Genomic DNA, 22,379 nt, shown 5'->3' with positions numbered 1-22,379 from the left:
TAGGGGTTACCTTTAGTGACGCAGGTCAGCTGCAGTGTGAATTCCCTTGATGCTTGGGAGAATTTGGATCTGGGTTTGTATCAGCAGGATTTTAAACAAATGCAGCAAAGTGGCAGAAATACACTGTGCGGCATGTGCACTAGTGGCAAGTTGTCTTCTTACTGTTGGCTGGGTTGGAGAAGAGATGCTGCAGGAGATGGGGCATAGCCTGTGCACCCAAGTGCTGCCTCTCCAACCAGCCAGTGTTGCTGCTGCAACAGGTCTGTAAGTAGAAAGAGTGCAGAGATCATTGAGCGGAGCAGTAAGTTGTGTGATAGAGCTGAAGCAGAGCTGGTTGAGCAAAAAGGCCATTCCAGTTGCCTTTGTCAGACTGCCTGGCAAGCAGTGTGGTGAGCCAGGCTCTTCGGTGCTGAATTTGTAACAGGTACAGCTCATGTAGGAAGAGGAAAAAAGCAACTGCTTTGCTTTGAATCCACCCTAATGTCCAAGTGTTCAACTGTTGAAATGTAACATCAAGATTTTTGGCTTTCTTATTTTTCAACTAGAGGATCATCATGGTCTCCAACTAGGCTAAAGAGTTGTGGCTTGGTTACTGAAGTGTTTGGAAGCTGTAACACAGCACCGTGAAGCGTCTAATGCTTCATTTCTTAAGGTGTACTAAAAGCAGAGGCAAGTGTTGGGTGCTTTTCATGTGGGAAGATGCAAAACAGCATCACGTAACAAGGTTGTACCTGGTCCCTCTGAGGAAGGGTCTGATCACCTTTGGGCCTGCAGTGAGGACCTCCAGCAAAGACCAGGTGAGACACACCAGTGGGAAAGGTTTCACTCCCTTGCTCTCCTCACTGTATGGGTGCAATGCCTGAGTGCTTGCTCCGTGGTGACTGTAACACTGCTTCTTCTCATGTCCTCCTGTGGAAATTCTCACCTGCTTCTGCTCACATGGGCCTTGATGTTTTTCCTTCTTGCAGAGAGATGTGCCCAGGGGGTCAACCTTGCTTTAAATCAGGTTGGACTGGCTGACCACATTGCTCCCCGAGTCCTCCAAAGGAGGATTTTTCAACTCCTTTTCAAGTAGAGTCTTGTAGTAAGCTGTGGGGATGGTAGTTTTAGTTACCAGCACTTAAATCTTTTTTGATTGACGTTGTCCCTTGGTGGTAGCCTGCTGGGTCTCCAGGACCAACCTAGAGCAGAGTGCAGAGGGTGAACGCTGGTGTGAGAGAGGCAAGGTGGATCACAGGTTCAGTTCTTGACAGGCGTAGGCAACAGGCAATAGACATTTAGCCAGGAAGCATCCACAAAACATCTTCTCCACATGCTGCAGTGCCCAGACACAGTGCCGTACTGAAGCACTAAGTAAAGGTGCAAGAGCTGGAGCTATTTTGTGTGCCACAGCAGAGGAGCAGAGCAGATCAAGAGCATTCCTCCTTGCCTGGTTCCTGCAATAGCAGGGAATTTGGCAACGGATCATATGTAGCTGTTGGTTTTCTTGCAGTCGTGCCTTGCCGTCTGGTTGTCTCTCTCCCACTGAACGTCCTCCTCTGTGCTGCCTGCTGTGCAGCTGAGCTATTTCCACATTATCTTGGGTTCTCCACATCTGGGCTTTGTCTTTGCTATTGCAGAGTGGCAAAGAACAGCCGAGCCATTGCCATTAAACCTACAATAAGGTTTCTGTGTCAGCAAGGTATTGCACAGGACATGCTTGAGGTAGTGGCCTTTGCTGGCACTTAGCTTTCCAGATCGGTCTTGTTCTTTGACTGCTGCCTCAGGCAGGCTTTAGTTCCCTTGTGCCATGGCTCTGTGTCCTGATGGACCTTGTCATCACTGAAGGAGTTCAGGAGCCTGGCACTCAGGAGGTGAGGCAAGGGCTGTTCTTATTTCCATAATGCTGCCAGAGAGCATGGAGACCCACCAAGTCCTACACATGGATACCTGTGGGACATGGTTTACCCATGTCTGTCTCTGGAACCGTACCCACCCTGTGCATGAAGACTTATCCTTGAGCAAATTGCAGTAATATCAGAGCTAGTGACCTTCCCAGTATTGCTCCCATTCTGCAGTGCTGGTGGGAGGAAGAAGAGACCAGGCTGTGCTGGGATGACTGGGAATGGAGGGCCCCTGTGTGTGGTGTTGGAGGGCTGACTGAACCTGCCTGGCCAGCACACATTACTGCAATTACACCGCAGAAAAACTGAGGCCTCGGGATGGCAGCTGCGATGAGACATTGCAGAACCTCATTGGCAAAAGCCATGGGTTTCCCAGTCATGCGGTAGAGCTCAGTGGCATTCCTCTGATGGAGACTTTGAGACATGCCCTGAGGAATGTACCTCTGCTAGATTGAGCCTCATCTAGAGGTCTTTTAGAGGATCAGGGCCAGCTCAGACCCCAGATAACACAACCATTGGAAGAACAGGACGTGGTGTTACCTGCTGTCAAAGACAGGAATCATCCACTATACTCTTGGAGTTGCATGAGGTGAATTTGCCCCGTGAGGCTGGGAGGCTTTGAAGACCCTGGAATTTATAACTATTAATGTGTCCTGATAACCCTGTCTGCACGGGGAAAGGAGCAGGGTGAGGGTGCTGTGATGCACAGTCTGCAACGTTCATTTGTGCAAAGGCGCAGAAGGGGTAGAGGACAGGACCCTGGATTATTGGCATGTTGGAGAGCTCAGCACAGGTTGTTATGCTAGAGAGGGAGAGAATTATGGCTGTAAAAACTGCTAAGGGGTTCAAAACATCCTAAAGGAGCAAGCTGTTCCCTTAATGTGTGTAATGGAGGGGGGAGAGGCAGTGAAAGCTCAGGCAGGGGAGTGAGGGATGTGAAGGCATGAGAGATGGGCAGCATGTACCAGGGCCTGAGGGCTTTCTCCTCACCCAGCTGTCCAGCGTGATTGCTGGCTGTGCAGGGTGCGGTGCCTGCTTCTGCCCTGCCAGGACCAAGCAGGACATTTCTCAGCTGGTCCAAGTGAGCTGGCTGTGAAGGAACCGACGACCTTCTTCCAGCAACATTACTCCATCTGTACCTTGGAAGCAGCCCCATCTCCACTTGGACACGAGATCTGGCTGCTGGAGCCAGGTGATAGTTTCCTTCTAAAAGCAGGAAAGCAATCACTAAGTTAGGCAGTGGGTTGGACAGGAGACAGCACAGTCCCTCAGCTCTGCCTCTTGAGCCATCACAGGCAGTATTCAGACATCACTCTTGATTTGCTCATCTGACCTCAGATGTGCTAAGTCTGGTCTGGGCAAAGCCCTGCAGAGTGTTCACAGCTTTTGTATGTTAAGTCTCCATCCTGCTGTGACCATGGTGGTGCTCAGCTCCTTTCACAGCACTGCCACTGGCCAAATGTAGAGTTGCGGGATTGTGCTTCAGTTCTAGAAATTTGCCAGATTCAGGTAAATATTACCTTGTACTGTTTTCTCTGGGCTTTATTTTCTTGTGGCTTTCTGTAAAGCCAAGATGATGCTGGCCGTGAGATAAATCACTATTTTAGATTATTCAGAGTCCAAACAAGAAAAAAAAAACAGCGACGTGACCAGAAGTTGCATTTTAGATCTATAGAATAGACAAGGGACAACTGCTAACTGACTTCACGGGTCATACAGTTTTTAAAACAGAATAAAAAAGGGAATGTTATAACTCATAATGGGTAAAAACTCATAAAAAGGTAGCTGATAGTGTGAGGTGCACGTATGGGGGACCAAGGCTCTAGGCAATTTTCCTTCTGAACATAAAAGGAAAGAATAATATGTTTAACAATATTGTCTGTTGTGGGGTTATGTCTATTATGTCTAAACATAAGTGGTCATGACAGTGAGATCCTTTCTCCTCTCTTCCTTTAAACCTTGGGTGTCTCCTGTAGTTAAGAAACCCAACCCTTTTTGAAAATGCAACATAATCTGTGGGATCCACTAACACAGGATATCGTTACAGCAAATTGTATGACTAGACACAAAAAAGAGTTGGATGTTTAGATGAAAAAAAGATTGCAACATTAGTACAAATACATTAAAAAACTGCATCCTTTTAGTCTTCAGCCTTCATGAAAGCAGCACACTAGGCAGCTGGGAAGGGGGTCAGCTCCAGGGGGAGGTGCGAGCTGACCCAGGGACTATCACGCTGCTTTTCAGGTGCTTCTACCCAGAGTTGTCTCCATCCCCATGAACGTTGGTTCTGATGCAGCCCCTGGTGATGCAGGAATGGCCCTATGTCCTCCCACGATGTCCTGAGTGGCACGTCACAGACCAGGCGCAGCCCAGCAGCACTGCCCACCTGCTGTCTCAGGTAAGAGCTGGGTCTGGGAGCCTTTCTCGTGGCAGCTTTTTGCAGTGGTTGCAAATGTCTATAGAGCAAACCGGGACCTCTGTTCCTGGTAGCACAGAAAGCTGTTAGCTCCAGATCCCATCGGCTTGCGCTTAATGAGAGCGTTAGCTCTCCTCAAGCGTTTTGGCTGCAAAGTGTTTCCCAAAGTAGAGGAAGAGAGACAACCTGCAGAGCTGGATTTCAAACTTCCTTCAAAATGAAGAGCAAGAGGCCACTGTTAACAGCTCTTGTGTGTTAGGTTGGGTTTACTTTTTTCCTGAAATGTGGAATAACGTCATCTTTTGCTGAAAATATAGGTTTCTAACCTTCCTGGTTGCATAGAAGAGCTTGGAAATAAGCCCCTGGCCAATGCTATAAGGCAGATGAGGAGTCTGACCTCTTTCTAGTCTAGTTATCTTGAGGAATGGAGAGTACTCACACTGTTGGTCTTCCTCCTCCTTCCCCCGCGGTCTCTGAGCCGGTGGGACAGGCTTCTCATCAAAGCTGGGCAGAGAGGTGAAGGTCTGTGGAATCCCTGGGTGAAATGGCAGGGCAGAGTGGTGGAGAACAGAAAGGTGTGCTGGTGACTGTCTGCGAAGCTGCCTGTGCTATGCACTGACCTGTCACAAGCTGGTTTAGCGCATTGCCCTGGGTCACCCAGAACAGCAAGGCTGGGGAAACGCTGCCTTGCCTCTGCTAGAGCGTGGCTTCCCCTTTGCTGCCTGTAGCTGTTGGCCCCAGGATACATCTCACCTGACAAGAATGATTGATGGTGCCAAACTTTTCCTTGGGCACAGACAGTGTTATTCCCAGGATGAATGAGGTCCCTGGCTCTGCCTTTTCCTTTTTTCATTGTGCTTCAAACATGAAAAGCAAAGGCTGAGCCTGGGGCTCCTCCCTGCCGCGGTCTGCCATCAGCCTGGACCCATCCTGCCCCAGAGCCAGGGTCTGCAGGAGGAAGGCAGAACTGTCTTTGGAGCAGCTCCAACATGCAAGAATGAGGCTTGTGGTTGGGGCAGGCTCTTGGTAGCTGAGTCAGGGCTTATTGGCCCTGGGGTAGCAGTTACCGGGCCAGCGCATGAGTGGTTAATGAACCGCCCAGCAGATGAAGCAAGGAGGGTGAGGGATAGAACAAGATGAGCAGGCAAGTGCCCTCCTGAGCTGCCTGAGCACTCCAAGCCTCTACGATGGGGTCAGAGCCCTGTGGGGTTTGCTGGGAGAGGGGAGTGAAGCTGGGGCAGGATGCCCTGTGGGACTCACTGCCACTGAGCTGCAAGACAGCACATGAGGAGCGCGCAAATATCCTCAGCTCAGGTCATATCCACCACAGTTTTCCCCCAGTCCCTGCCCTAGCCTGGCTTTCTGCGGCCTTCCTCTCTTGTCCTTGCTTGTCCCAAAAGCCCTTGGCAGGCTCCAGACAACTCATCCTTAGTTGTGCCCTGGCCTTGTTGAAACTCCCTCCTCCAGTCTGGGAGCTGGTCCTGCATCTATCAGGCCTGGGAGGTTGTGGGGAGAGGAGGCTGGCCATACTGGTCCCAGAGAGACAGACAGCAGCAGTCAGATGTGCAGGCAGGGAAGGAGGGGAAGAGAGGGAGAGATACAGGGAGCTTTTCATTCCTTCCCTGTAGGTGGAAGAGAGCATGGAAACAATGCTGGGCAGCAGGACTGTGGGGGGCACAAGGAGCCAGCCCAGAGCCTTCTGGCAAAAACAAACTATTTGCACCCAGTCCAAGCAGGCAGGAACATCTGTGCTGGCAACCAGCGCTGGGCTGGGGCACGTGGAGGGGCAAGGAGGGCATCTTTGGCTTCTTGGGGATTAGATCTCAAGGACCTGACTATTTACCTCCTGGGTAACCAAAACCTACTGAGACCATTCCCTGGGTAAATTTCTTCCCTCGCAAACACCCCTGTCTACCCTGCAAGTGCTCTAGCATCTGAATGCAAGGTCTCTGCTGGTCACCCCATCTCAGCCCACCATCACTTTTGACATGCCCTTGTAGAGATGGATCTTCCCCAGTGCCCGGAGCAATCCTTCTGCTCACAGCCTACTTACTGCTAGCAGCTTTCCCATGCCAAGGTGCCCTGCACCGGGCAGATCTCTGCCCTCTTTGTGCTTTGTGGGCAGCCACGATGGCACCACCGGGGTTAAGGCAGGTTGGAGGCTGCTGGAATGCCACCAGACAAAGCTGGGATTGAGGCTGGCTTCGAGGCACTGCCGCCCCCTTCCACATTCCTGGGGGGTCAGTGCTCAGCGCACCCCACTCTGCCAAACACACGGCGCTTGCCTCCTTCCCTGCCGGGTGCTGCCTGGCAGCACCCGGAGGGGTGAGAGGCGATGCCCGCTCCTCCGGCAAAGCTGAGCAGCCCTGCGGTGGATCTGTGGCTAAGCACAGGTAGATGAGCTTGTCAGAGCCTGCGTGAGTGTTCTTGCCTGAAAATAAAGCTGTTCAAGGGTGGAGGGGGAATGCGGATCCAGGCTGCTGCTGCTGGAGCTCTGGGGAAGGAATGCTTAGGGGATGCTCAGAGGGAAAGCACTGCTTTTTCCCTCTGCTTGCTTGCAGGGGTTTTGTCCCAGGGGAGCAGATGTTCAACACCTGGCTCCTGCTTGGCCGTTGTCACTGGCTCAGCTACTGGGCATGGTCTGTGAGTCGCAGGCTTGGTGGGCTTTTAACTTCTTCTTAAACAAGGCTGAGGGGGCTGTGTTGTCTGGTGAGCTGTGCTGCAGTTGCACTTGCATCCAGGTAGAGCTGATCCCCTCCTTTGGTATCCTTTGTGATAGAGGGGAGGGCTGGAGTGTTCCCTGGCAGTGCTGTGGAGTTAACCTACTTCAGTGTCATGAGGATGTGCACTTGCAAAGTGTTGATTTTTCTACATGCAAGTAGCAGTTTTAGCTTGGGTGGTTTATTATTCATGGCCCCAAGATTCCTGTGAACTCTGTGGGTGATGGTTTTCTCTGTTTTCTTGATGCTCCTGGAGTGGCAGGATGGGGAGGCAGAGAACAGCCTGGTGTTAGATGTTTTTAGATGAAGCAAGCTTAGCACCAATCTCAGTGATCATTTGATTTTTCTCTGAGAACTGGCATGGAGGGGATATTGTTTTAGCTGTGTGGCCAAATTCCTTGTCTGGTGGTTTCCTCCTGCCTGTTGCTTTCCTTGGCTTAACTGGATCTCTCCTCTGGACACATCTGGGAGACCCTGGACAGGAGAAGTGACAAGTATCTGCACATTCCCCTTGGAAGAGCTGCTGCTTTCCCCCAGAGGCAGCTGCCCTTCTCTGGCAAAGGGGTGCCTGTTGTATGTGCTGTTTAGAAAGTGCTAATACAGTTAATTATGGTTGATTAATCACCTGAGGATAATTATCACAAATGAGCTCTAATATCAAAGTAGCATTAGATCAAAATGCTGCCATTTCCCCAACAAAGCGCATCAACATCTCACTTTTGGAAATGGAATGTGTCTCTGTGTTTTGCACAACAAACTATGTTTTTTGGAGAGGAAATCCTCTCTTACTCACTGAGTCCTATGTGAGATGCTTCTAGTCCTGCTGGTGTGTGTTGCTGTCGCCAGCAAGTGCAACGATGTCTTTGCTGCCACCAGGAGCAGGAGCATGATACAGTGCTAAAGGATTAGGAGAAGATTCCTTCCCTCATCCACTGAGGACTTGTTGTCCAGGGATCAGCACCCAGTTTTCCAGGCTGAGTGGTGTGGTGCAAAGTGTGCTTCCTTTGTGTGACTGTGTTAGGATTTGCTGTCTTCTGCTCTATGGCCTCTCAGGGCATCCTTCCCACCACTGCTCATTCCGCAGAAGTGCAGAGGAGAAACAGCATCTGTGAAGGAGAAGCAGTATCTCAGATTTGCTGTGCAGGCAGGGAATAGCCTTGTGCTTCTATAGAGCAGCACATGGCAGCTCTCAGTACTGGGGATGGCATAAAGGAGGCTGGCAGGTTCCCTTGGTCCCTAGGAGCAACAGGACCCATGGTGCTCGCCTCTTCTCAAAGCACAGCAGCCCTGAATGGCGCAGAAAGAAATCACTGTTAGACCTGCAGGGACTGTGACATACAAGGGTCAGCTCTCATTTAGTACTTAGCGGTGAGATAAGTTCATTGCTGGATAACTGAGGAGCACAGAGATCCTGCAGAACAGGAGAGGTGCAGTAAGCCCTTCCTTCAACCTTTGCTCTTAATGCTGCTGGAGCTGGTGCTGCGTTGTTCCTATAGGCACGGCCATGGGCTTCCCTGGAGCTGCTAACAGACCCACCTGGAAGCAGGGCAGCCCCCTTGTGAGTTGAAAAGCCAGGCAGGGTCAGGACAGAGCCAGGTAGGTGTCCCCAGGCAAGTGCCGTCAGCACTGGGCAGCGATGTCTGGATGCAGCATGGTTCTGTTTCTGCCCAGGTTGAAGCCTCACAGGATGGTGCAGGACCTTCGTGTGTAACCCCCCGGGCTCTGAGCAGTGCTGCCAGGCCACAGGCCCCTCTGGAGATGAATCTTTGCTGGAACGAGATCAAAAAGAAATCCCACAGCCTTCGGTAAGAGTCCGTGCCTGGAGCAAGCTCCAGGGCTGGCCTGGCCTCCCAGCCTTGCCTGCTGCATGTGCTCGTCAGGAGATTTTCGAACTTGTTTGCTTGATGAGCCACATGAATTCACAGTGACCTTGGTTCTGTTTCCCCTCTTGTCCACAGACCTCTGAGTCTTTCTCCTTACTCTGAAGAGCATCCTCTCCATTTCCACCCATCCTGTTGTCCTCTTCCTCCCCTCCTTCACTCCTGCTTGCTTTCTGCTGCTTTCTTCATCCTCTGCCCCTGATGTCTCTGTGGCTTGTCTCTTTTTGCCCCGTGGCCTTGCCGCCACCTCCTCCGTGCTTGTCCCTTTGCTGGGAGCCCTCTCCACTGCGCGGGGGGGTACATGCCTTCCAGACTGTCAGAGGTTGCAGCTCCACAGCCAGCATGACGGAGAGCTTAACTGGGGCGTGTTAATTGTCTGCTGCCTTAATGCAAGGCTCCTGGAAACTGCCCAGTCATGTAAATGCTGAGCCAAGCCCCCCCTGCCATGCTAGCCAGAGCACAGCCCTGACCCACAGGCAAATGCAGAGCAACTGTGTCCCCTGCTCTGGGCTCCAGGCTCCAGCCTCAGTTTCCTCCCCGCGACACCTTCATGCTTCACCCCACCTGATAGTGTAGTGTCTGTGCTGGCTGAGGGTCATGCACAGCCCATGCTGAAGTGTGGTGCCAGTCACTGGTGGGGTCCTGTGGGTGCCCGGGGGTCACGACCCCAGCCACGGTACTGTACCTCTCCTCCTTGGGGAACCTACTCCTCTCCTATCTGTCTGACCACCGTCCTGCTGTCCTCGCTCTCCTGCCAGGGCTCGGCTGGAGGCCTTTTCCGACCACAGTGGGAAGCTGCAGGTGCCTCTCCAGGAGATCATAGACTGGCTTGGGCAGAAAGATGAGGAGCTCTCAGCACAGCTGCCCCTGCGGGGTGATGTCCTCCTGGTGCAGCAGGAAAAGGAGACGCACATGGTACGTTCCCTCCCTGGTCGCTGTTTGCTGCTAAGATGAGCTGCAGGTAGCAGCCCTGCCTAGGACTCCTGCCTGTGTCACTGCCCATGCCCACAGCCTACAAGTGCACCAGTCCTTGCTCGTCTCCATCTCTGCCTTCCGTGGAAAGGCAGAGCCCCAATCCCATAGCAAATACCCATGGCACGCGACAGGCTGAGCCCATCTGGTTTTGGACAATAAATCTGCATTACGGCTTCAAGTCATCTGCAGGTGCTGCAGCTGGTAGCGGGCCCCATCACTTCTCTCCTAGTTTCTTCCTTATGTCCTACCTCTGCAAGAGAGGTAACTGTCTCTCACTGGCCACCGCTTTTGGGTTGGGATCCTGGAGCCTGAGGAGGTCGGTTGGTCTAAAGGTGACCCAGTGATCGGGACATGAGTGATTCCTGTAGAGGCACATTATCATCGTATCTGAAACTGGGGTAAATCCAGACAGATCAGAGCTTCCCTGATCAGAGCATTTCCTTCTCACTGCCAGTGGCTGTTGAGCTTTAGTTCTTTTTAGCTTGAAAACAAAACTAAACTGTTGCTTACTGTTGCTATCCCTCATCCTCACTGGAGCTAGCCACTTCCCTGGTGCACAAATAGCCGATCCAGCAGACAGCACCAGTGCAGGGCTGCAGTTGGAGGGGAGGCGAGGGCATCCTAAACCAGCTTGCCTCCGAAGTCTGCCCCGGCAGATGTGCTGCTTTGAGGCATCCTGCTGTTCCCCTCCTGCTCCTCCAGCAGCTGGACCTGTTGCTGAACAGCTGCTGGAAGGACTGTTTGCATGACCGTGCTCTCACTGCACGAGTGAGGAACGTGTCCAGGTAAAGCCTGTGAAAGCATCGTCAATAAAGCAGTTCCTCTTGTGCAGCCCTGGCTCAACGTGCCTGGCTCGCTGTTCTGCCTCCCCCTGCCAGCAAAGCTGCAGTCCAGACCTCTGCAAGAGCTGCCTTCTTGCAGGTGGTCATTCCTTCCCTGAACTACAAAAATATTTCTCTGTTAACTTCTCTCTGTGTCTCCAGTGAGGTTTGGGCCCTGGAGTGAGTAAATCACTGCAGCCCTTGGCAAGGGGGCAGCAGCAGCATGATTCTCCAGCTCAGCCTGCTGTCTCATCTCTGTGCTCTGCTCTCCAGGCTTTCATGGAAGAAGTGAAGTCTCGGGGACCATATATTTACTCTGTCCTGGAGTCAGCACAGGCTTTCCTTTCCCAACATCCATTTGAGGAATTAGAAGAACCAACTTCAGAAAGCAAAGGTCCGTGGAGCTCCCTCTTCCATGTTCTCCCATAGCACAGTACAGCTTCTCCTGGGCTGGACCTCAGAGGATGGAGTGGAGGTGGTTGGTGTGGCACAAAGCAGCACGTTGGTGCTCTGGCTCACACCATCATACACCAGGTTGTTTCCAATTCTTTGGCCAAATTCAGACTAATGCAGAGCAGTGCTTCTGTCCCGGGTGAAGGCAGAGGCTGCTGGTGCAGCCCATGATGGGGTACATCTCATGAGACAGTATCAGATGCGCTCTGGGGCAGGTTTTTAAAGGGCAAGTAGGGCTTCTGCCTTTGAGAACAGACAGAGAGCAGACAGTGGTCTGTGGGCAGGCTGGATATCTAGAGGAGATGGTGCAGAGATGGATACTATTATCACTTGGTTTCCCTCCCTCTGTCCAGTTTTGCCTACATTTTTTTAATCTCCCTTTTCCCTTCCCGCTGTCCTCTGGGCTGGGCTCTCATTTTTGCTCTCTGTTCCCCTTCTGCTTTGCCTCCACAGATGTGTCTCCCCGGCACCGCATCCAAAACATCAGCCGCTTTGTCTGGAAGCAGGCAAATGTGGCCAGTGAGCTGTGGGAGAAGCTCACGGCTCGATGCGTGGACCAGCACCGCCACATTGAACGGACACTGGAGCAGCTGCTAGAGATTAAAGGGGCCATGGAGGAGCTCAGCACGACACTGGACCAGGCTGAAAGCATGCGTGAAACCTGGGAACCCATTGGGGACCTCTTCATTGACTCCTTGCCAGAGCACATCCAGTCCACCAAGGTACTTCTGGCTATGAGAAGGCTCCAGCCTTGGCCCCAGAGATGATGAGATGTTGCTTCCCAGGAGGGCGGTGCTGTTCCTCCTGACTGCTCAGTCCAGTGCAGCCTCATTATTTGGGGTCTCAGGGGCCAGGTCCTCCCTCCAACAGCCCTTTAGCTTTGTGAGGGTGGATTTGGCCCTCAGTGTCCTGAGCAATTGGCTGTGCTGAGCACCTTGTCATGGCACAGACCTTACACAGGTACAGTGGTTCAGCATAGATGAGCCATTGTCTGTGTCCCACTTCTCAGGACATTCGAGTTTTTTTTGTGTTTTGGCATGTTTGTTTTTTCCCTGCTAAGGTACCCTGTGGGCAGGTTAATCAGTAGCGTCTTGCCAGCCATTAGCCCACCCTAGCTTGTAGCAGAGGTATCAGATCCCAGTCCTGACCGCTCACCTCTTTTCCTTCTTCCCCTGCCCTGTGCCTGTTCCTCTGGACACGGGACTCTAGCTGTTCAAAGAAGAGCTCTCCCCCATGAAGGATGGGGTGAAAGTGGTCAATGATCTTGCACACCAGCTTGCCATCTCAGATGTCCACCTCTCCATGGAGAACTCCCGTACCCTGGAGCAGATCAACATGCGCTGGAAGCAGCTGCAGGTGGGCAAGAGTCAGTACCAAGCACTGCAAATAAACCACAGGCAAGAGGGTGCTGGGGAAGGGCTGTCACTGCTGAGCTTCAGGGATGATAAAGTAAGGCTTGGCATAGCAGGGATGGTATAGCCGGTGTTCCTGGAGGAGGAGAGCATCAGTTCAGTGTGAGGAAAGTGGCTGGTAAATCTGTAGAGGTCTTGAGCAGGAAAAGGCAATGGGAGGAACAAAAGATGCTACCTAAGGAGAATAAGGATCTGGTGGGGGGGATCAGTACCAGCTGTGGCTTTGTTGACATCTGTGAAAATATGGATACAGGTGAGCTGGAGATGTGGCCTGTGCAGCCTCAGCCTGTGGGAGGAGGTGTAGAGGGCTGAGCAGACTGGGCAATGCAAATACCAAGGCAGGCGAAGAAGGAAGAGGACCTGGGTGCTGGGGCATGTCTGAGTCCATCCACAAGCCTTCCTGAATGGGGCTTCAATCAGAAATGCCTGATAGGCTGCCATTGAAATCTTCTGTCCCATTCTCCAGGCCTCCATAAACGAACGCCTGAAGCAGCTCCAAGATGCCCACCGGGACTTCGGACCAGGCTCCCAGCACTTCCTCTCCTGTACGTGAGCAGGTCCTTCTGGCTTCCCACCATGAGGCTGCCTCTGCAGAGTAGCTTAGCATGGGCACAAGAGAATGGGGTGCAGAGTCTTGTTGCTGAGCCCAGAGCCATGCACACAGCTACAAAAGGGCCCAGGCCAGTGCCTGGTGCACTGGACACAGAGCAGGAGGCATCTCCCAAAGTTAGCATTATGCTACCTCACCTTGTGGGACCAAGAGTGGCACATGAGTGTGATTCCCCTTCAGAGCACAGAGCTGAGCTGCTGCTGACTGACAGCTCTCAGGCTTGCAAAGGATGGGCAGCAGGTTGTGCTCCAGAGTCTGTGGTCTGTCCTTGGAAATGCTGAGCCTTGCCGGGTCTCCAGACATCAGTGGAGTTTGTTGGCCTGTATTTCTTTGCAGACCATGTCCTCCTGTCTGAAAGGAAGAGCAACTTTTCCAGTTGCTGGAATTGATAAGCTGCCTGTGACAAGAGAAAAGAGCTGACAGTCGTAAAAGGGCTTTTGTCCTCTAGATAACAAACATAGGGTGGCAGGCAACTGGTATGGGATGCATCCTTATCTTCCCGAGGTACTGCAGCTGGCACACAGAGCATGAGTAATGGGAACAGCAAATGCTGTGGGTACCCAAGCCTGGCCATAACAGGCAGTGCTCTACGTGTGCCCGAATTGCAGCTGCTATGAGCCCTACCCACTGATGACCACAGCGCTGTCTTGAGCATCATCAAAAGCATCAGGAAGCATCTCTTCCTGACTTCTGAGCTCAGCCAGATTCAGAGCCCATGTCTCTAGAGAGGCAAGATGCCTCTGACAAGACCAGCAGTCTTGTGTCTCTATTATAGGCAGCATCCGCTTGCCTGCTCCAACACCCCAACAGCTGGTGATTTGGGAAGGCACCGCCTCTTCAGAGGCGCCCACCTGCTGGCACAGCCCCACTGGGCTGTCATCAGAAACAGCATCAACCTTAAAAGAGTGTTTGGTGTTGATCTGACATCTGTGTCTCTCTCCTTGCAGCCTCTGTCCAGGTCCCCTGGGAGCGAGCCATTTCCCCCAACAAAGTGCCATACTACATCAAGTGAGTGTGCTCCCAACCGCAGCTCATGGTCTTCTCTGACCCAGTGGGAACAGGAACTGGGGACCAATTCAGAGCGGGAGGCAGTGAGTGAACTGGTCTAAGCACTGACCTCCAGCGAAGTGTCAACCCCAACCTAGCAAAGCCAGGCTTTCCCTGCCTGCCAAGATGCCCCAGAGGTGGGGGGATGCTGACTGGAAGGAGACGGGGCTGGCAGCAAGTGGGGGCATCTTCCTGGGGGCATCATCCATGCTGCTGTGGCTGGGAACTGTACTTACTGGGGTGCACGAGCCCCAGTGTCTGCAGGCACTGGCGGGGGGACTTGCTCCCAGGGCCAGCTGGGTCCTTTTTTTAATTTCCCATGGCAGCTGCTTAATTCCCAGCTTGGCTCTTAAGTTTCCTTCTATTTTCCTTCCAGCCACCAGGCCCAGACGACATGCTGGGACCACCCAAAGATGACTGAGTTGTACCAGACACTGGGTAAGGAGGCTGCCAGAAAACTATTCGAGTAGCATCCACCTTTTCTCAGCATGGGGTGCTATGTGAGATCCCCCTCTAGCCCACCTGCTCCCCTCAGTGGCACAAGGGACCCCCAAGCAATGGGGTGCGACCCCCTGCCAGGCTCTGCCCTCCTCCTCCCGCATGCACTCTGCTTCTGCTGGTGGGACTGGTGTCTGGGAACTGCAACTGCTGCTTCCTGCCCTGGAGATAAGGATGTCGAGCTGCGGTTTTATTCTTCTTTTCCTGTGTTATTGCAGCGGATTTGAACAACATCAAGTTCTCAGCGTATCGGACAGCTATGAAACTGCGACGGGTGCAAAAAGCCCTGCGATGTGAGTGCGGGAAGAATTTCCCTCCTGCTGGGTCTCTCTCAATAAAGGCATTAAACTAACACAAGCTTTTATCAGCACATCAAAGGCAGGATCCCACCAGGGGACAGGTAGCTGAGGCAAGAAGCGCTAGAAAGATGAACCTGTGGCTGGAAAGCTAAGCAAATCCACCGGTGAGGTGTCTGTGTCAGTGCCTTTCTTTGCAGGCTTAGGGTGGAAACGCGTCAAGGGCAGGTGTTAGTCAAAGAGATTTGACAACAAAGTGGTCCAGCTCAGAGTTACAAAGCTGTGGGATCAGTCAGGGGCTCCAAGGAAGCCCAGAGAAGCCGTGGATGTAACCAAGAGGAAAAACCAACCTCCCTGGTAGGGGCAGAGAGGGGCGCACTGCTTAAAGAGGAGGAAGGGAGCCGGTAAAGCTGACTTCTGCACTGATGGTAAAACTCCAGTTAAAACAAGGATTAATACCCAGGTGAATATGATGCAATAGGAGTTCAACACAATGCGTAGCTCTGAGGTAGCTGCTCCTTGGGAACTGCTGAGGAGTTTCAGGGGAATTGACGAGCAGGCAGATTGGAATCTGATAGATGCAGCATCCTTGGCTGCTGGAGAGCTTCTGGAAAGGCCTCTTGCCTAAGACTCCATCAAAATTAAACAGCGGCAAAATGAGGGATAACTCTCTCCTGAATTAATTGTTCCTGACAGGGAGGAGATACAGCCAGGCAGCAGTGGGGTCTCAGGCAGACCTGTGCTCCTTGACATCTTGTGAAAGGCCTGGAAGAAGGCAATGAGCGAGAGGAGGTTTGGTACTCAGGGGACTTGAGCCCTGGCTGTGGAGTAGTTTCATGACACTTTGGTGACCAGGCTGTCCCGTACCTGGGGACATTCAGGACTGATGTAGTGCAAATGGGGGAAACCAGCACTTAGTTTTCGCCACCCTGCAAAGATGTCTGTGCAGCAGTGGCCAAAAAAACACCAGGCATGGTGAGGAAAAGGGCAGAGAGCAAAGCAGAGCCCTTCCATGTGCTGCTTGTGCATCTTTGATTGCCTGTCTCTTGCATCTCACATGCTGCACTGACGCCTTCTACCCAGCCCAGAAATGACATGGAAGAACTTGAGTAAGTGCTTCTTATTCAAGACATACTTGAGAAGGGCAAGGAGGCTGTCAAGGCAGCTTCCCCATGATGAGAGGTTTGATGGAGCAAGTGGCTATGTAGGAAAGAGGCAGTGTGGGAACCATCAGAGCCATGTGAAGTTATGGGCAACGTGGACACAAGGGTGAGCAGGAGCCATACTCACTGGTGTGTAAATTGGGGGTCCCTAGTGTAACTATCAGCAGCTTTGACAGGAGAAGGGAGAATTTTTCCACAGAGTGAAGTTACCGTGTGGAAATCGTACATAATCCCCCAGGCACTGAGAGCATAAATGGTCTCAGAAATGGAGAGCCTTTCAGGAAAGAAAAGATTGCTGGCTGCTAAACATGGCAGCATGTACAACCTGCAGCCATAGAAGTCTGAAAGCAGGGTAACCAGTGTAGCTCACACTGTCTTAGCCCCGTTTTAGGTTTGTGCCTTGATGTCTGCTGTCTGTCAGAGCTGGAGACAGGACTGCTTCATCTCTGGACAGATGCTCATGGGGTCTGTGCAGCTCTGTGCCCCCTCACCTCCCCACACTAGCCCTGCAGGGACTTGATATGTGCAGAGGCTGGCTCTGGGTGCCTGCGGCTCCTCATGGAGCCTTTCATAGGTAGCGTTTTCATGGCCATGGCTGGCCACAGCTGGCCGCAGGGAAGGAAGGTCGTACAGGATGGTGGCTCAAGTTGACTATAGGTGGAGATGTGGGTATTTTGGGAGGGGTTTATGGGTGGGAGAGCAATTCTGGGAGCTGTACCCATCCTGCCAGCATCTTCTCTACCTCAGTGGGGCTGAACCTGCCCTAGGGCAGGGCTGCATCTCCCTCCTCTTGGTTCTGACCTTTCCCATTTTCCTCTCTGCCTCTGATCCCTCTGCCTGCACTTTCTGCACAGTGGACATGGTGACCCTGGCCACGGCCTTGGAAATCTTCAATGAGCACAACCTGCAGCCCAGCGACCGGGCGATGGATGTGGTGGAGGTCATCCACTGCCTGACTGCCCTCTATGAGAGGCTGGAGGAGGAGCGGGGCATCCTGGTGAATGTGCCACTCTGTGTGGACATGAGCCTCAACTGGCTGCTGAATGTCTTTGACAGGTACCGGTCCCTTTGCATCCCCCTGAGCTCTGGGGCTGCCATGCTGGAATGAATCCTCCGTGCTGCTCTTCCAGCTGGCAGTGCTGCAAAAAGGTCCTGGCCACTAGCGAGGGGGCTGCCTGGCGTGGACTTGCCTTGCTGACCCCTCTGCATAAAAAAACCTCCAAAACATTTGCAAACCTGTGCAATATCTTGCCTTGCAGTGGCCGCAGCGGGAAGATGAGAGCTCTCTCCTTCAAGACGGGTATTGCATGTCTGTGCGGGACGGAGGTCAAGGAGAAGTTTCAGTGTGAGTCCCTCATCTCCCTCCCCAGGGCCTGGTGTGGAGTAACCTGGGGAAAGCGGGACTGCTTTTGTTTCCTGGCTTAGCCTTTCTTTGCCCAGAAAGTGCAGAGAAACAGCTTTCCTGCAGTGACTAATCTGCTTGCATCGTTACCTCTCCCTCCCTCTCTCCTTCACTCCCTCCCCAGGCCTACGCCACCTAAATTAGGAGGCAGTTTTGCAGACTGATGGTGCTGCAGTGATCTTGCTTGCGTGACACTATAAGGAATAGTGCAGAGAAGGCAAACAGGCAACAATTATCCAGTGCTTCCCAGAAGGGAAAAACCTGGGGGTGCATGGCTGGGAAGTAGGTTTCAGACAGATTAAAGGAAGCCCCTTTCCTCACTGTGTTTTAACCGTGGTACTCTCTGCCATGGGATACTGTGGGGTAGTTAGAACTGGAAGCACTAAGGGTTTAAATAAAGAGACTGGGCAGGTTCATAGAGGACAGGCCAGCTGTGACTGTTAAGTGATGTATGTGACCGCTGTCTCAAGAAGACTCTAAACTCCTGGTTATTGGGAGCTGGAAGGATACTAGTAAAGGTTATTTAACAATAGCTCAGTTTCTCCCTCTTATTTGAGCTCCCTGATGGAGACAGGTGACAAAGTCCCTGGTCTGAACCATGTACTGCTCCCCCACGCCTGTGTCCTGCCTGGCGTTTTGGGGCATCAGCCGTGTCTCTAACGGGGCTGTGTGTCCGTCCTGCTGGCAGATCTCTTCAGCCAAGTGGCAAATGCCGGGGGACTGTGTGACCAGCGGCACCTTGGTGTTCTGCTCCACGAGGCCATCCAGGTCCCACGCCAGCTGGGGGAGGTGGCAGCGTTCGGGGGCAGCAACGTGGAGCCCAGCATCCGCAGCTGCTTCCGCTTTGTAAGTAGGGTGATGTGGCCCGTGCCGTCCGCTCTGCGGCAGCCGTGCTGGGGAGAGGGTCCCGGAGGTGGCGAGGAGCTTGCACCGCATCACAGCTGGGTCCCAGCTCTGAGCAGCCCCTTTCTCTCCCTTCCCCAGAGCAATGGGAAGCCTGCCATTGAGGCATCCCAGTTCCTGGAGTGGGCCAACCTGGAGCCGCAGTCCATGGTGTGGCTGGGCGGGCTGCCCCCGGTTGAGCAGGTGAAGCACCAGACCAAGTGCTCCGTCTGCCGGCAGTGTCCCATCAAGGGCTTCAGGTAAGGGTTGTGATATGGGACCTTGGCCCCCAAGGGAAGTGCATGGTGTCCTGCACGAGGACGCTGAATTTACTCTGTGCTGTTGGGGGAAACTAGAGCTCTGCAGCTGCAGTGTTTTAGGCAGGTCAGACCAGGTGCCAGCAGAGGGGAAGGAGTAGGATGCTTTTCTGGGGACTTCAGCCATCGGCACTGTGTATTCAGTGGGGTGTGAGAGCAACATGGACCACCTCTTTCCCCTGCTGAGCATCCTGATGTGTTTTTGCTGACTCTCACTTGCCTCCCTATGGCTTCTTGATCTCTCCAGGTATCGGAGCCTGAAGCAGTTCAATGTGGATATCTGCCAGACTTGCTTCCTCACCGGGCGAGCCAGCAAGGGCAACAAGCTGCACTACCCCATCATGGAGTACTACACCCCGGTATGGAACTAGGCTGGGTTGGGAGGGCCTTGGCTCAGAGCAGGTCCCCATCCACAGCAGCAGCCTTGTGATATTTGGGCTGGTGCAGCCCCAGAAGTGCATCCCTTTTACGTTTTTGTTCCCTTCCACATGCTGGAGGTTGCCTGTGTCCCTACTATTCTGGGGCTCGTGGTGAGCAGGATGCATGGCACCCACCAGCACCCAGCTTGGCTTGTGCCAGGCCCTGTGACAGAGCTGCCCTGTGCCCTCCTTGCTTCCTCAGTTGTGTCTGCCTCTTCCTCTGTGGAGCTCATGCCCAGCCTGAAGGGACTTCTTTCCTGCGGATGCTGACCCGTGGTCCCCGCTTTTCATTAAGAAGCACTGTGGTAATGTTTGTGTCTCTGCAGACCACATCCAGTGAGAACATGAGAGACTTTGCTGCAACGCTGAAGAACAAATTTCGGTCCAAGCAGTACTTCAGCAAGCACCCACAGAGAGGTTACCTGCCCGTCCAGTCGGTACTTGAGGCTGACTTCTCTGAGACGTGAGTTGGCTGCGCCCCAGGCTGTGTCTTTCAATCCTGCCTGATACATGGGCTCCATGGATGGAAGCAGCATCTCAGCTGCGAGACAGGGCTCCCGTGTGAGGGCTGGAGGAAGCACTTGTTCTGGGGGTGATATGGTACCTAGCTCTCGGAGAAGCAGAGATTTCAGTCTCCCTGGCTCTTCTCAGCCCAGGTGAGACCAGGGCAGCCTCTCCAAACCCTAGCTTCGAGCAAGGACTGCCAAGCCTTGCTGACCAGTGTGTTTCTCTTCCAGACCAGCCTCCTCTCCGATGTTATCGCATGCCGACACCCACTCCCGGATCGAGCACTTTGCCAGCAGGTATCATCACTGGGCACTGCTGTCACACTAGGGCACAGATCATGACTCCGATGGGTGTGGAAGGGTTTCGAGGCAGACATATTGTGAGCTCCTGCTGCCCCCAGCCCCCTCTGTGCTTCCCAGCACGCTGTCTGGCAAGCAGAGGCTAGCTGTTGCTGCTCAAGCTGCAGTGCCATTGGGAAGAGGCAGCTGCAGGGCTGGGCAAACCTGCCTGTACCACTTTTCTTCTGCCTGGAACACGGCTGATGCCACACAAATTGGCAGCAAACACCATGCATTTGACAGCAGATGTCTTAGTGATGAAGCAGCCTCCATGTACCCTCCTGCTCTTTGCAGTATGAGATGCCGGTTGGATTCTCACCACGCACATCCCTCCATGTTTTACTCTGCCCGTGCGCTCAGCAGTGCTGCTTGCATGCTTCCCATTGCTGCTGCCTTGTGGTTTGTGATGCCTCTGCCCTCACCACGGGTCCGGACAGAGTGGGGACCCAAGGAGCACAGGGAACCTGTAGCTCAGCCCTTGTGCTGGAGCTGGTAGAATTTCACCCCTTTCCTTTGCTTATGCAAGAAGAGGCTGAGCTGGCTGCATGGCAGCAGCCCTTTGTTCCAGAGACTGTTACCCTAGAACAGCAGTCTCTTTTGTTTCTAAAAAGGCAAAACCCTCTGGAGCCTCTAAAGAGGGGCAGACTGGTACAGGCCAGCTGGGAGACCCTGCCAGAGACGGGTCTTGCAGAGGCTGCCGTAAATATGGTGCCTTGAGCATTCAAGGTGTCTCTGGTCATATCTCAACCTGTTTATCTTTCCTCCAGGCTTGCAGAGATGGAAAGCCAGAACTGTTCCTTCTTCAACGACAGCCTGTCCCCTGATGATAGCCTGTGAGTTCTGCCTCCTTTCCCTCCTCCTCACCTTCTGCTGAGTCAGGGCTCCTGTGTCTCCATCCCTGCCTAGCCAGGGTGCAGAAATGCTTTCCTTCCCTGCTCCTTTGAGTCTGAGGCTCTTGGGCATTACCCAGGGGTGCTGAGCCACTTCTGAGCTCTAGACCTGGAGCAGCCAGAATGAGCTCCCATGTAAAACCACCTCCCCCCAGGGTGACCTTCCCCAAGGGCATGCAGATCCTGATGTTCCTCATTGAGGTGTTTCTCCATCTGCTGCAACAGGGACGAAGACCAGTACCTGCTTCGCCATTCCAGCCCCATCACCGACAGAGAGCCTGGGGGCAGCCAGCAGGTTCCTGGAAGCCTCAACACAGATGACAAAGGAGAACTGGAGCGAATCCTGGCCCACTTAGAGGATGAAAACAGGTAGGGGCATGGGCAACTCTGAAAGTGGGGTTTAGAGCTGAAGGAGAAGGGTCTGGAGAAGCCTGGCAGAGCTCAGAGTGGAGCCAGGGGATAGCTGCTGGGGCTGGAGGTGGGGATCAGAGAATCTGAGTGGGCTGGTTTGGAGGGTGGCTAGGCTGAGCCCTAAAACTTTTGTGGGAGCACTCAGTGAGGGTGTGCTCTCCAAGGAAGTGAGAAGCCTGTGTTCCTCAAAATATTCCTGCCTCCATCCCCAGAACCTGTTCCCCTCCCGAACTCCAAACTTGTTGAAATGAGCCTAGGGCACTGCTTCTCTCTTGTCCCTGAGCCCCTCGCAAACAGTGGTGATGCTGCTCTGGACCACACAAGGTGAGGCTCTAGGCAGGGCAGATCAGCTCAGGAGGAGGTGATGCTTTCCCTGCCCTTGTTCTCAGGCCCTTAGGAAGCAGTTACATGTCTTTTTGTAAACTGAAAGTGGGGTAGAGCTGCAGACAGGCCACCCTGCGGAGCAGGGACAAAGTCCAGGAGCGTGCTGCTCCTCAAGCTTCACATGTGGCAAAGCCTCCAGGGGTGTTTTGTCTCTGAGTCATGGGCCGTCCCCAGTGGGATGGAAACACCCAGCTGTCGGATGTTTCCAGCAGTCTCTAGAAAGGAGAGCGGTGATGCTGATCTAGGCTATCTTGCAGGATCCTCCAGGGAGAGCTGAGACGTTTGAAATGGCAGCATGATGAGGCAGTGGAGTCTCCAACCTTGGCTACAGGCTCCCCCGAATCAGTGCAAGACCCACGTAACGAAGAGCTCCTGGCAGAAGCACGAATCCTCCGTCAGCACAAGAGCCGCCTGGAGACCCGCATGCAGATCCTGGAGGACCACAACAAGCAGCTGGAGTCCCAGCTGCACCGGCTGAGGGAGCTGCTGCTGCAGGTACTCTCAGAGCAAGGATCCAGGGAAACCCATCCTTGGGGTGGGCTTTGTCATAACAGAGCTGGGGCAGTGGCAGAAAGGGATGGTCAGAAGGGGGTAGGAAAAGGACAGAGGATCATGACAACCCCCTTTCTCTCTCCAGCCTCCAGCAGAATCAGAT

At 53.3% G+C, this 22,379-nt stretch overlaps 1 protein-coding gene across 1 annotated transcript in view; it reads left to right on the top strand.

Annotated features, from left to right (window-relative positions):
• The first annotated feature begins 8,681 nt into the window (after positions 1–8,681).
• DRP2 (dystrophin related protein 2) overlaps positions 8,682–22,379 on the top strand; it is a 14,129-nt gene continuing 431 nt past the window's right edge. Inside the window, 20 exon segments of the mRNA XM_009702695.1 lie at positions 8,682–8,824; positions 9,658–9,814; positions 10,969–11,089; positions 11,602–11,870; positions 12,358–12,504; positions 13,027–13,105; positions 14,118–14,178; positions 14,594–14,655; positions 14,934–15,008; positions 17,029–17,230; positions 17,434–17,519; positions 18,265–18,422; positions 18,561–18,718; positions 19,023–19,134; positions 19,521–19,657; positions 19,932–19,997; positions 20,807–20,872; positions 21,155–21,298; positions 21,982–22,219; positions 22,362–22,378. Of these exon segments, the coding sequence (XP_009700997.1) occupies positions 8,778–8,824; positions 9,658–9,814; positions 10,969–11,089; positions 11,602–11,870; positions 12,358–12,504; positions 13,027–13,105; positions 14,118–14,178; positions 14,594–14,655; positions 14,934–15,008; positions 17,029–17,230; positions 17,434–17,519; positions 18,265–18,422; positions 18,561–18,718; positions 19,023–19,134; positions 19,521–19,657; positions 19,932–19,997; positions 20,807–20,872; positions 21,155–21,298; positions 21,982–22,219; positions 22,362–22,378 (2,402 nt within the window). The 5' untranslated portion in view covers positions 8,682–8,777.

Source organism: Cariama cristata, unplaced genomic scaffold (assembly GCF_000690535.1).
Source record: "Cariama cristata isolate BGI_N322 unplaced genomic scaffold, ASM69053v1 scaffold36996, whole genome shotgun sequence".
NCBI classification, from domain to species: Eukaryota; Metazoa; Chordata; class Aves; order Cariamiformes; family Cariamidae; genus Cariama; species Cariama cristata.
This window is presented reverse-complemented; position numbering and strand designations above follow the sequence as displayed.